This window comes from Balaenoptera musculus, chromosome 11 (genome assembly GCF_009873245.2).
Source record: "Balaenoptera musculus isolate JJ_BM4_2016_0621 chromosome 11, mBalMus1.pri.v3, whole genome shotgun sequence".
NCBI classification, from domain to species: domain Eukaryota; kingdom Metazoa; phylum Chordata; class Mammalia; order Artiodactyla; family Balaenopteridae; genus Balaenoptera; species Balaenoptera musculus.
The window spans coordinates 56,741,742-56,755,509 of NC_045795.1; the positions used below are offsets into that span (position 1 = coordinate 56,741,742).

The following is a 13,768-nucleotide window of genomic DNA, read 5'->3' on the forward strand; positions in this document are numbered from 1 at the left end:
TGCCCCCTCTTTGCTTTGGATTTCAGGTCTGGGACTGCTGTAGCACTTTTTATTTATTATTTTTGGCCGCGATACGCGGCGTGCAGAATCTTAGTTCCCCAACCAGGGATCAAACCCGTGCCCCCGGCCACCAGGGAATTCCCTGCATTGGATATCATAGTCAGCTGGCAATTTTCTGATGCCACTCGGGCTTCGCATACATGCTGACACCAAGAAGGGGATTCTCTGAGCACCAGACATAAATCCCGTCATGGAAAAGAAACACTCCTCTGTACAAAGAAAATTACATTCTGGACTATACATCAGTATCATGTGAATTTGATTAATGTGAGGCCATCTCTGTGAGCCTGACCAGGTTGGATAATAAATTGAGTTTCTGTGGGCAGCCCCTGGATCAGGAGACCACCCGCCCTAGCAGAACCTGCCTGAACGCCACTGGCTTCTCTAGAAATCTCTCTCACTGGTGAGTAAAGGATCGTTCCTTGAAGGAAAACAGAAGCTACATTAGTTTCTTCCACTTAATGAATCTGACAGCCTAGATTAAAATGGTAGTGAGGAAAACACCCCAAATCATTAGGGTAGATGTGTTTTCTGTTGTCTAATCCGGGGCGGGGTGGGTAACTTTTTCTGTCAAGAACCAGACATAGGTTTTGGGAGCCATAAGGTCTCCGGCACAGCTATGCAACTGGGCTGCTGTAATGCAAAGGCAGCCACCATGATATTTATATGAAAGAACCGGACTGCTCCAATAGAAACTTCAGTTACCAAACAGGCTGACCCCTGGGCTATAATTTTCTTCTACTCTAATCTTTCATGAAGAAGGTTCTGTATGGCTCCTCACAAATGGGACACAAGGCTATGAAATAAAGTATTTTAAATTGTGGTTTTATAAATGATCTGGAAACGTTCTAAGTTCCATGCTCAAACTAACTCTTGATAAAAGACAGTACACCAGGTACAATGCTTTTCTTTAATATGCCTGGACATGGGGGCGGAGCATATGGAAACTAGGTGAGCAGCCTGTGGACTACCTGCAGCAAAATCACCCAGAAGGGGAAGAGAAATCCCTACACGAGGAGGCTTAATAAAATGAGCACCTCCTACCTCACTAAACTTGAGAAGAACCATTTAGGGGAATCCCCGGCAGTCCAGTCGTTAGGACTCTGAGCTTTCACTGCCGAGCGCTCGAGTTCAGTCCTTGGTCAGGGAACTAGGATCCCCCTGCACCCCGCCACCCAACAAAGAACCATTTAGGAATAGGTTGTTAGCACAGCCACCATCACCGTCCTCAAATATCCACTGTCTCACTTAGGTTTGGACAGTGCGTGTCAGGGCTGCTTCTGGACAGGGGTGGGGAGCAGCGGGAGTGGGAAAGCGCCTGTTACAGACCTTCTGACAACAGCAGGAAAAGCAGACAACCCTAATCTGGGATGCTGAATTCACAGAGGGCTTCCATCCCAAATACAGACCCCCTTTGACAGACCTCAACTTCCTGCATAATCTCACAGACCACCCTCATCTCCATCCCTCACTCAGGGGTGGGATCATAAATCTACCGTGTCTACTTAAGAGCTACCATTTATTGAGTGACTCCCCTCTCCTAAGCACTGTAGCCAGCACTTTACACACGTTACGTTTGGTCTTTAAAACACCTTGTATAAGAGTTATCATCTCCCTCACTTTATTGCTAAGGAAACTGAGGCACTAAGAGGTTTAAAGATGTGTCCAAAGTCACACAACGTTCAAGTGTCAGAGACAGGATATAACCTGGGTGCGGTTGCCCTTGACAAGATGCTGTGCCATTATCAGATACAACTAGAAGACTGTCTGAGTTGAGGCCAAAACACACGCCACACACACACACACACACACACACACCCAGACCTAACAGAACACTCCCCTGTACAGCTTCTCCTAGGAACTTGCCCCTCACCAGAAGCCAAGAAGCAAAACCAAGGAAATTCTCCCTTTTTCTGCAGGCAGAACCTTGAGCCTTGTCTTGTTGACATATTTGCTCCCCGCCTCACCCCTTTCAAATACAAGTAGACAGTTTGGTTCAAGTATTTCACATGTTTGAAATTCATTTCAATAGCTCTATAGCAGTACAAAAGTTAACAGAGTGGGCAAGATGGTGATGACCTTATTTTCCCTCTCTGGTAGAACAACCCCCTCATCAGACCTGACTGAGAAGCAACCCTTGGAGCAGCTCCTGGAGCAGCAAGAAACATCACACACGCTGTGAAACCTCTTCTGACCTCATTCACTCAACTATACCCAGGCAGGCCAAGATTTAGCTCACAGACTGCTCGTGGCTCTTTCTCACCTGTTGTCCTTTTGTCTTTTAATATCATCCAGCTGACCTTGCAGGAGCCAGTTTTTCTCTCTTAACTGCTCGGCTTCCAGGCGTAGGTTTTCCATTTCACACAACTGCTCCTAATAACGTCAAACCAGGTCTTTTCAGAAAACACCTTACAGTAGGCATTATTTTGCTCCCCAGGCCATGATGAGACAGGTATTCCTCTTTTAAGCTCCCTTTACACACTGAACACTGCTCTGGGTATCACTGGAGAAAAAGTAGACTATGAGAAGCTCTCAGGGGCTCTGAATGTGATTAATTTTCATACCCTCATTGTCTTAAACATAGTCTCTTATCAATATCACATAATTCGGACTTCCCTGGCAGTCCAGTGGTTAAGACTCTGCGCTTCCACTGCAGGGGGCACGGGTTCGAGCCCTGGTTGGGGAACTAGGATCCCATATGCCAGGCAGCACAGCCAAAAAAACCTCCAAACAAACCATAATTAATTAAAAATTCCTTTATGAGAAAAGATGAACAAAAGCATCTACTACTTTGGTAAATGTTTATTTGATTCTATTTATTAGATTCTAATTTTTAAAAATTGATGTGCCACAGCCTCAAAATACTTAATTGGATTCTGACTTGAAAATCATGAGCATAACCACCCAGAAGAAATAAATACTCATCTGCAAGGAGTGTCCTTTTTGATTTACTTCTGCTTATCTATTGTTTGATTTCTTTTAACCTGATCCAATTTCTTCCAAGTACCAAGATCATGCCACATTCCTGAGATAGCAGCATACTGAGAGCCGCCCCGAATAAAAAAGCCAGGAATGATCCCCTCTATGAGAAACAAAGCTTAAGAGTGATACTGTCTTCCTATACAGTAGGCTAATTTTGTTCCTAAACAAAAACTCACTGCAGAGCCATGAGGTCACAGACTATCTTCTATGGGGCATCGCATCGTCCCTACACACCCCTCTGCACCCACACTACACCTACCCAGGCACTCCTCCACGCACTTCCCACCCCTAACACCACCCTAAATATACTCTCCCACACACAAAAGCCATACCCCCCAAGTACCGGGGTGAAAAACACTAGAAGGAAGTTTAAAGAAATGGCAAACAAGAGAAACAGACAAAAGCAAATCTCTCTAACATATAAAGAATGCACCTCATTAAGAAAAAGTCCAACAATAGAAAAATGGGTGAAGGATATAGTTCATAGAAACAAAAAACCAAAAGATGCTCAATCTGACTCCTAATAAGAAAAATACAAATTTAAAAATACAATGAGATAACGTGCTTCAGCTATTAAATTGGCAAAAATCTAAAAGTTGGACAGCACTGTCATGAGAGTAGTTAGTGCAGCCTGTATGATATGACACCATCGCATGAAAAACAAATGGGGCAGGGAGACAATGCTTTTGCGCCTGGTTATAGATGCGCTGGAAAGCTCTCAGAAGATAAATAAGAAACTAGCTACACCTGGAGCCTACAGGGACAGCAAACTAGGCAGCTTGGAGTCAGGGGTGAGAGGAAGACTTTTCTCCATCTACCCTGGAGTTCTGTCCCTTTTGAATTTTGGATCCTCAGTCACCATGAAAGGTACTGCTTATTTTGAAACATTAAATTCATTGAAAAAAATTACCCAGTTACCTTTATTCTGAGGATTTCAGCATTTTTGCCTTCCCTGTCTTCATTTAGCTTTGTTATAAGGTGTTGCAAAGAAATCTTGGAGGCTCTCCCATCTTCTATCTCTTGTTCTTGCGTTTCCAGGAGTTTCGCCAAATGTGTTTGAAAGTGTGGTGGTGTTTTAGGGCTCTAAAATAAAATCAAATTTCATCCAAATACCTAATGAAGTGGTTATAAAGATTTCATTGTAAATATACATGCCAAGCACGTAGAAAATACACAGGCTATGTATATAGCTTGCTATTCTAATTCTTGTCCAAGTAAAACAAATAAAACACTGGTACCTTTTTATCAAAAAAAGCAGAAAAGGGCTTCCCTGGTGGCGCAGTGGTTGAGAGTCTGCCTGCTAATGCAGGGGACACGGGTTCGAGCCCTGGTCTGGGAAGATCCCACATGCCGCGGAGCAACTGGGCCCGTGAGCCACAACTGCTGAGCCTGCGCGTCTGGAGCCTGTGCTCCGCAACAGGAGAGGCCGCAATAGTGAAAGGCCCGCGCACCGCGATGAAGAGTGGCCTCCGCTTGCCACAACTAGAGAAAGCCTTCGCACAGAAACGAAGACCCAACACAGCCAAAAATAAATAAATAAATAAAGTAGCTATTAATTAAAAAAAAAAAGAATAGATTACTTCATATTTAAAAAAAAAAAAAAGCAGAAAAGCTGTTAGTGAAAATCTTTTTCTGTAAAGACAAAGCTAGTCTTAGCAATTTCCAACTTGCATCACTCACAAAATTGCTTATTCCTCCTGAAATGCACTCTTTCTTATGAAAAGTACCTGGGGATACTTGGCAGCAGAATCCATCACATGTTCTAGTTGCCTCATTTTGAAGTTATATTCATTCTTCTTCTGTTCTACTTCCTCTTTCTTTTGGTTTAGCTGGGAAAATTGAACAGATGTAAGATTACAGGTTAGAAAATAATACAGGTACATGGTCCAATTAGAACAGACAATCCTCCCAAGGCAGGCGGAAATGGACTTCTTGCATTATTTTTTCAGGGCCTGATTGATAATTTGACATTTCTCTCACAAATTTATTTACACTTTAAAAGAAACTTCTTTTTTAAGCTTCACAAATAATCAAAGGGTCATTTGAGGAAAGTTACAAAATATATTATAAAACTACACTAGCCAAAAAAGAGGACAAAAGTCAGCCACGGGACTTCCCTGGTGGTGCAGTGGTTAAGAATCCGCCTGCCAATGCAAGGGACATGGGTTCAAGCCCTGGTCCAGGAAGATCCCACGGGCCACGGAGCAACTAAGCCTGTGCGCCACAACTACTGAGCCCCCATGCCCTAGAGCCCACGTGCCGTAACTACTGAAGCCCGCGTGCTTAGAGCCTGTGCTGCGCAACGAAGAGTAGCCCCCACTCGCCGCAACTAGAGAAGCCCATGTGCAGCAACAAAGACCCAACGCAGCCAAAGATAAATATTAAAATAAAAAAAAAAAAAACAAAGTCAGGCATAACCTTTGCCACAGTGGTTAGAACTTGCTGGCACGTATCAAGGGCAGAGCGTGGGTAGGAGGACAGCCACCAAGTCTGAACACACAGAAGCAACCAGGTTGTTAAGAGCCCACAGCGCTGCTGCCCCACTACCTGCTCGCCCTGCTAGCCCACCTTTCTGAATGTAGAGAACTAGCCAAGGCAGGGATGCCATGAGCTCAACCGCCACACAGTCCTGCTCCCGCAACCCCCAAAGCCCATCCTGAGCGACGCTCACCCTGCATCTCACCTCATGCTGAAGCTCCTGGATGAGGGCGTCCTTCCTGGTCAGCTCCTCCTGGGCCGACTGCAGAAGCCCCGCGTGCTTTCTCGAGGCCTCGGTGAGCGTGTTCAGCTGCTCAGTGGCGTGAGCCAGGTCCTCACAGAGCATGTCCCTCTGTTAGGGGACAATCCCCCAAGGGGAAGACTCTCTTTAACTGTGGTGTTCCAGTATCGATTTGCAAATCATTACTATGTATGATTTTTAAAACGTTAAGAAAGTTTTAAGTGAGAATCTTTTTTTTTTTTTTTGCTTGTATGCTAATCCATTCCGAGACAAACCAAGCAGTTAATACTTAAGTCATGAGGTTGAGAGATAAATACTACGGTAAATTCATGTAAGTATCCCAGTTGAGGTCTAACCGCCCTCTGCTCCTCTCTCCCCTCAACCCCAGGTAATCTCTTAATGCTGATCTCTCCTTCCCTGGGAGGACTCCAGGCATGGGTCTCTAGTTTACCTGTTGTCTCACCAATAGATTCTAGTCCATTATACACGGGAGGGTAAACAGTTGTAAAGATGAGTACCCCTCAGCTAATTGGGGAGGGGCTGGCCAGTTCACCAGACTGTGATACAGTGTCACAGGCCACCAGACTGTGATACAGTGTCATAGGCCACCAAATTTTCAGGGAAGTAGCTTGATGGAAAGTGGCAGAGAGAATTAGAAGTCCTATAGGTTGCATACATAATTCCTATGTACACAGTGTATGTAATCTCTACCAAATTAGAGCAGAATCTATTCCCCCTAACTTTCCAGATGTGCATGTATATGTGCACAGATATATATAATAGTGTATATTACATATACATTAAACATACAGTATTACATATACGTCATAGATACATGTATTGCACACACATACCTGATAGATCACAAACATCTCCACGTATACTTACTCTTTTATTATATCATTTTCACTGAGTGGGCTCTATTTCATCTTATGGATGCACCACCATTTAACCCTTCACTAAATATTTCAGTTGATTTGAATTTTTCACTATTATATGCATCTAATTCTCATATCTAGATTATTATTGGGTTGGCCAAAAAGCCAACCACCTCAAGCCAGTCACACCCAACTGTCCCCCTTTATGAGGATGCTCCACAAACATTCACAGGTGCCAGCTTCCCTCCCTAGCAAAGTCTTGTACTAATACTATCTTCTCCGGAAGCTCTTTGGAATTCTCCAGGCATAACTGCTCCTCTCCCTCCCTTTTCTGTGCTCCCAAGTCATTTATTACATCACAATACATCTACCTCTTAAGCTAGATTGCATGCCTCAAGGTAAGTATCTGTGTTTCAATCATTCTTCCATTCCCAAATGACAAACAGGTACAGGTTGTATGGCAGGTGGGTTCAATAAATATTTGTTGAATTTGTTTCATGGATAGTAAGAAAACTATTTCTAAAGCAGGTTCAGAGCAGTATACATAGTGGGTTACCATCTGTGTGAAAAAAGGAAAACTCAAGGTATATAGGATTAGCCAAAAATATCTCTGGAAGGATATACAAGAGGGAATGTATATTGCTTTATATATTTTGAATATTGAACCACACGACAGTACTGCTTAATTTTTTAAAAGATACATTTACATCAACAACAAGATAATTAAAACTTATTTTAGCTAAAACACAAGAAGCAATTTTGTGGTTAACCAGCCCTTTCTTTGCTCCCTGCTGCTACCACTACATCCAAGTAAATGCAGTTTCCACTCTGCTTCCTTTTCAGAAGAGGGTGAGTTACAGGAACTTAGCATGGTGTTAGCACAAATGAATGGAAATAAATCAACTAAACAAAATATAACAATCTTAGTATTATCTATCAATTGCCTAACTACCTTAGGGAAAGTGGCTCAAATTATGACTTACTCCTTTTTAAAAGTCTTCTATTTATTCATTAATAACACATAGAAACATACTGACAAGTAATAAACCAAAAAGGGTGATGATGTGTTAACATCTACCTCTATGTCCTCGGAGAGTATTCTCAGTCTAAGGGATTCTTTCAGATCCAGAATGTCCACTTCCTGTCTCTTAATCAATGCTTTGCTCTCTTCTTTGTCAACCAAAGCAGAATTGTATTTGCCCTGCAGAAAAGAAAATGATGATACAAGATCTGTCTGCTTTATTATCAGTTTATTTTTAGATTAAAATAACTGAAGAATGAGTCTGAGTTCCAAGGTGATGACCAGATTAACACAAATAAATTCAATAACTACTTGTTGAATGAAGGAGTGGAAGAGTTAATGGATGAATGGCAAGAAGAAGTGGAAAAGTCCCACAGGTATCAGTGAAAAAACATCCGCTTTTGTCATCTTTATCAGAAATCAGTGGAGTGCAGCAAGCTCCCTTTGGAGCACAGGAGTGAGGAACATTAACAAAAAACTACCCTGGGGCTTCCCTGGTGGCGCAGTGGTTGAGAATCTGCCTGCCAATGCAGGGGACACGGGTTCGAGCCCTGGTCTGGGAAGATCCCACATGCCACGGAGCAACTGGGCCCGTGAGCCACAATTACTGAGCCTGCGCGTCTGGAGCCTGTGCTCCGCAACAAGAGAGGCCGCGATGGTGAGAGGCCCGCGCACCGCGATGAAGAGTGGTCCCCACTTGCCGCAACTAGAGAAAGCCCTCACACAGAAACGAAGACTCAACACAGTCATAAATAAATAAATAAAAGAACGTGAATTTCTTTAAAAAAAAAAAAAAAAGCAAACTGGGCTATTCATTTCAGTAACAGTCAAGTGGTCTTAGTTTGCATTCAATTTCCAATCAGTTTCTCAATCTATTTCATCTGAAGTCTTCACATTACCCACTATAAAAAACAAACAAACAAACAAACAAACAAAAAAAAAACTACCCTGACCCAAGGGACGGAGGAAGCATTCACCATTTATATGCAGGAAGAGTAAGCAGTTACTTTAGGAAATGATAAAATCCAATAATGGGGAAACAAACTCACTTTCTAAATCACTGATGTCTCTGAACTTAACTAAAATGTGCTATTTTTTTTCTTGAAGCAATTAAGGAACACCACATACCCTTAACCATCAGAGGCAACAGTCAGTCTGTTTCTGATGTGGTTTGGATCAGCAATTCCCAAATGTGCACAGAGAGCACTGTTCCCAGGTCAGTGAGATCTGAGAAATGCTGCAGCCGACTTTGCCTTCCCGAGATGCACACAGCACACACGTCAGCATATTGAAGGCCCTGCGGGTTCTGCAGATACCCAAGCCTGCTGAGCTTTCACTAGTACATATTTTCAAACCTGGGTGACCACAGAACCCTTTTTTCTGTGGGGCATTTGTTAACCACTTGAGTCTGTGAGCTGTGCCTCGCGCTCAAATTTAATATCTTGTTGGCGACAGAACTTACATTGATGTCCTTCAGTTCTTGTCTCAGGGTGTCTATGGTTTCTGTTTTCTCAGAGACTGAGGTTCTTAGCTCCTGGATCTGGCTCATGAGGTCAGCTACAACTTCCTGACAAGGAAAGAAACAATATCTTCATACCCAATGACAGCAAGGAGATCTTTTTTTAATGATAAATCATTTATCTTTCCAAATGACAATAGGAGAAGTCAATTTTATTTTAGCAAAATATCATATGTCACATTACATTATTAATATTACCAATTTATATTTTATTGGTTTTCTAATATTTTAGTTAATTGTTTGCTTTGGTTTTATGAATGAATAAGAGCTAGACGTATAAGGAATGTACAACTAATTTTATGTTCAGACATACATATTAATGTTTATTATTCTAGTTAAAGCCAACACCAGGGATTTGAGAATTTGTATCATGGCACTCACAATCAATGAGAAAAGGTCGCACTGACCTTAAAGCATCCTAGTTAAAGGCGGCAGGGATGTGTTTTAGAAACACTGCCATCAAGAGAGATAGAGGGCTTCCCTGGTGGCGCAGTGGTTGAGAATCTGCCTGCTAATGCAGGGGACACGGGTTCGAGCCCTGGTCTGGGAAGATCCCACATGCCGCGGAGCAACTAGGCCCGTGAGCCACAACTACTGAGCCTGCGCGTCTGGAACTTGTGCTCCGCAACAAGAGAGGCCGCGACAGTGAGAGGCCCGCGCACCGCAATGAAGAGTGGCCCCCGCTCGCCACGACAAGAGAAAGCCCTCTCACAGAAACGAAGACCCAACACAGCCAAAAATAAATAAATAAATAAATAAATTTATTTAAAAAAAAAGAGTGATAGAACAGTTTGCGCTTGAAGTTATGAGGAAAATTAAAGACTTCATTCTCTAGCAACCTTGGAAGATGAGCAAGGCCTAAGTGCATACAGAAATGCTAGCTAACCCTGGAAGCAGGAGACTGGAATGCGAAGGCAGCGTTTATAAGGAAAATGCAGGGGCCTATATCCTCAACCTCTACCTACCTTGTCAGCATCTCTAGACTTCTCCAGAGAACTGATTACTTTTTCGGTAGCACACAAACTCTCTTCTAGTTTCTGTACTTTTGCCATCTATAGGGAAAAATTAATATTTTTAGAAAGAGAATTAAATCACAAAGTTAACCACACACATGTATTTTAAAAAGCATAAAAGGAGTTGAAATCTGCTTTTCATATTAAACAGTGTATACTAAGGAGTAATATCTGAAAATAAAAAGTTGGGTTAAAAGATAATGATTTTGTGATCTCTATCAGGAAACCACCAACAAATTATGATTATAGCCATCTGGGAGTTAGAAAAACAAGAGTTGAAAATAATACAACCAACCAAAAATTCCATCATTTTATTATAAATTTTCAACATCTGAAAGCTGAAACAGTTTTTATAACAAATCTCTTTGGACATCAGGAAAAAAAGTTATAAACCTCAAATTTCAGAGTTAGAGAATAGGACATTTACCTGCTGCTCACACTTGGCCATCTCTTTCTGTTTCTCCTGACGTACAGCTTCAAGAACTTCTAAGATTTCTCTGGAAAAGAAGAACTATCTTTTACTCATGACTCATTCAATGGAAACAGGAACTGAGTCCATTCGTACAGAAGAGATTCAATGCAATGCAACTGAACTTTATTAGACACATACTTGGTGTTAGGAATTGTATTCTAGTAGGATCAGAAATTTGAACCAGTTTCTTCAACAGTTATTTAACAAGAACCCAGTTTTGTGCCAGGACAGTTTATTTTTCTCCAGAGTACTTAGGACTCCCTAACATAATATATAGTATTTACTTATTACCCACCTCTCTGTGCTACAATGTGAACCTCAAAAGGGCGGGGCTATTTTGTTCACTGTCTTACCTCTAAACGTCCTGGCATTTACCAGAACAGTGCCTGGCTTGCTGGATATCACTAAACGTTTGAATGAATGACTAAATGTTAACTGTCTTTCCCAATTATATGGAGTCACCAGTATATAGCAGGGACTAGAAGAGAATCTGTCTCATAGTAAGAACTCTACAAGGATCTGCTGAATACACTAATACAAATTCTTCTTATTAGAGTAATAATCCTCCTGTTGGCTGGAACGAAGAGACTGAGAGAGATCACCAAGGAAAAGAATTTGGAGAGAGGAAAGAAAGACAATGGTGTTCATATAAGGGACCAGAAGAAAAAAAGAGCAGAGAGGAATCAAATAGTAGAGACAGAAATAAATCAGTCCCCACCTTTCAATAATAAATACTGTGATTTATTTACAGAAGGTCCCGAGTTCTGATCACCACCAATTGCTATTCATTTAAAAAGTACTGTAGCTAGTTATTAAATGTTTCGAAAAATTAAGTTTCTCTACATAGCCATTTATACAAAAAAAATCTGATATTCGTTTTGGAATGCTTCAAAAAAAAACTTAACAGGCTATTAGCAATGAAAAAAAAAAAAGAAAACTCGCAAGATAAAGAATGTGGTAGTAAATGATATTCTAGTCAACTATGGAAAAGATAAATAGCACTCACTTAGAACTGTTTTCTTTATCTTCTTCAAATTGTAATAATAATTTGTTATTGCGTTCTTTTTCTGCCTCAAAAAGCTCCATCAAATTCTAAAAGACAATGTTATATTAGATTTTAAGGTGTAGTCAACAAACACATGGAGTACCTTCTATGTGGCAGGCACAATGGGCCAGTACAGAAGTTAGGAAGAGGTCAAACAGTCACACATCCAGAACAAGTTCATCAATAACCAATATCCTTCTTAACTTACATTCAGATCAGATTTCAGAGTTTCATTTTCTTTTTTGCAGTTTTGGAGGTTTTTTGAAAGTTGGTCAATTTCAAACTTCATTACTTCTTGTAAGTTGTCATAGGAATCCTGTAGGCAGGTTTTGCTCTCAAGAAGCTTTTCATTTTCTAATCTTTATCAGGAAAACATTTTTACAAAAGTAAATATAGACATTAAATGTAGTTCTGCTAGTCAGATTTATCTGTAGTTCACTTTATCCCATCTACAGACCATTCCCAACTTACAGAAGGCTTGACTGATGTAAAGCTCCTCACGGACTTCTGTGAAATGGTCATTATGATGTGATGCACGAACATTAGTGTGATGGGGATGGAAAAGACAGGTTGGGCGTGTTAGCCTGCAGCTATTTACTTCTTCATTCTTTCTCCCGTGGTTTCAACCAGACATGCTTAATTGATTGGCAATTTCGGGTGATGAGACTCATTTAGGGGGTTCCAGACCTAACCTTCATGTAAACTAAAGACTGCCCATTGATTTAATTTTGTTGATAGCTGAACTCTATAGACTCAGCACCTATTCTCCCGACTATAGGAAGGTTTTTCAAGATGGCAAATATGGCTTTGATCTGAGCAAGAGAATAAACTCCTTTAGGATAAATATCTTTTAAGTCACATGATTATTACTTATTGCTTTTTAGGTTTTCACCCTCTTATTCTACTTCGCAACATACTGTGACATGCCCAAACAGACTTCATCCAAAAACTGGTAAACATGACCTCTGGACCACCCAAAACAGATGTCCCAGCTTGTACACAGAGGGCTGTGAGACCTGGATCTATCTGGCTTCACTAACTCCATGCAGAGTAGAAGTGGCAAATTACGAAGTGGGATAAATCAGTTGCTAAAGACAGATATACAGACAATACATGGTAGGGAGCAAGAGCATATGATTTATGATACAAACTGTATATATAAAGCAGGTAAAATAATTCAAGAAATACACGGCGGTTGGGTGGTTTCACTTAGAGGTCTTAACAAACTTTGAGAGCCATGACAGTTTAAGCAGCCCAGTAAGTGATACACTCAATGTACATCACATCGAGTGCAAAAAAAATCACACAAAATTAGTTTGACAGAGCCAAGATAAGATTTAGTGATTCGGATGTTAAAAACTAATACCAGGTGTAAGAAAAAACAACAGTGCACCTGTGATGATAAACAGCCACTGACCAGCAGCCTTGGTGCTGGGGAAATGGCGCCGGGGAGTGGAGGCTGTGCTGACTTAGCACAGGCCCCTCTCTAAAGGATGGCTGCCATGCAAGAATGTGGGCCCAGTGCCAGCAACTTGTCGGATTTTTAAGAGGATGCTGAAATACGGATCTTTATAAGAAAGTTCTCAATTTTAAAAATGTTATGCTAAATTTTTTTCAAAAACCATACTGGGCAGGCCCAACAAAAACACGTCTATGGAGACATGCAGACCTCAAGTTTTCTTCCTCTATTTTCAATTCCTTGTTGCCTATTCAAAAAACACTCAAGCATTACAGGTTTTAGTCTTTGCAATGTCTATAAAAACTAAATTCAAGGTTGTCTATTAGCAGCTTTTCTAGAGTGAGCAGTCACACTCATATCACACTCACAGTATCACAATCAATGTCCATTATTAAATTATTGCCATAGACTTGGGAAATAGCATCAAAACCACGAGATGGTTTTAAGTTACGTTTTACAAAAGGTTGAAATTGGTGAGAAAAAAAAACAGTAAAAACAAACAACTTACAGCTTAGATTACTTTGTTTCAAGATTACCAGCACTTGACTAACTAGCCAGCCTCTGGAGTTACTGTGGACAACGGTGGCAACTACTGGTTTG

At 41.2% G+C, this 13,768-nt stretch overlaps 1 protein-coding gene across 1 annotated transcript in view; it reads right to left on the minus strand.

Annotated features, from left to right (window-relative positions):
• KIF15 (kinesin family member 15) overlaps nucleotides 1-13,768 on the minus strand; it is a 77,347-nt gene that overhangs the window by 7,161 nt on the left and 56,418 nt on the right. Inside the window, exons 21-30 of the mRNA XM_036870728.1 lie at nucleotides 11,918-12,068; nucleotides 11,671-11,756; nucleotides 10,620-10,689; nucleotides 10,145-10,231; nucleotides 9,123-9,227; nucleotides 7,718-7,840; nucleotides 5,726-5,872; nucleotides 4,770-4,871; nucleotides 3,961-4,125; nucleotides 2,324-2,433 (exon numbers count right to left, since the gene is read on the minus strand). Of these exons, the coding sequence (XP_036726623.1) occupies nucleotides 2,324-2,433; nucleotides 3,961-4,125; nucleotides 4,770-4,871; nucleotides 5,726-5,872; nucleotides 7,718-7,840; nucleotides 9,123-9,227; nucleotides 10,145-10,231; nucleotides 10,620-10,689; nucleotides 11,671-11,756; nucleotides 11,918-12,068 (1,146 nt within the window). The remainder of the gene's footprint in view (nucleotides 1-2,323; nucleotides 2,434-3,960; nucleotides 4,126-4,769; nucleotides 4,872-5,725; nucleotides 5,873-7,717; nucleotides 7,841-9,122; nucleotides 9,228-10,144; nucleotides 10,232-10,619; nucleotides 10,690-11,670; nucleotides 11,757-11,917; nucleotides 12,069-13,768) is intronic.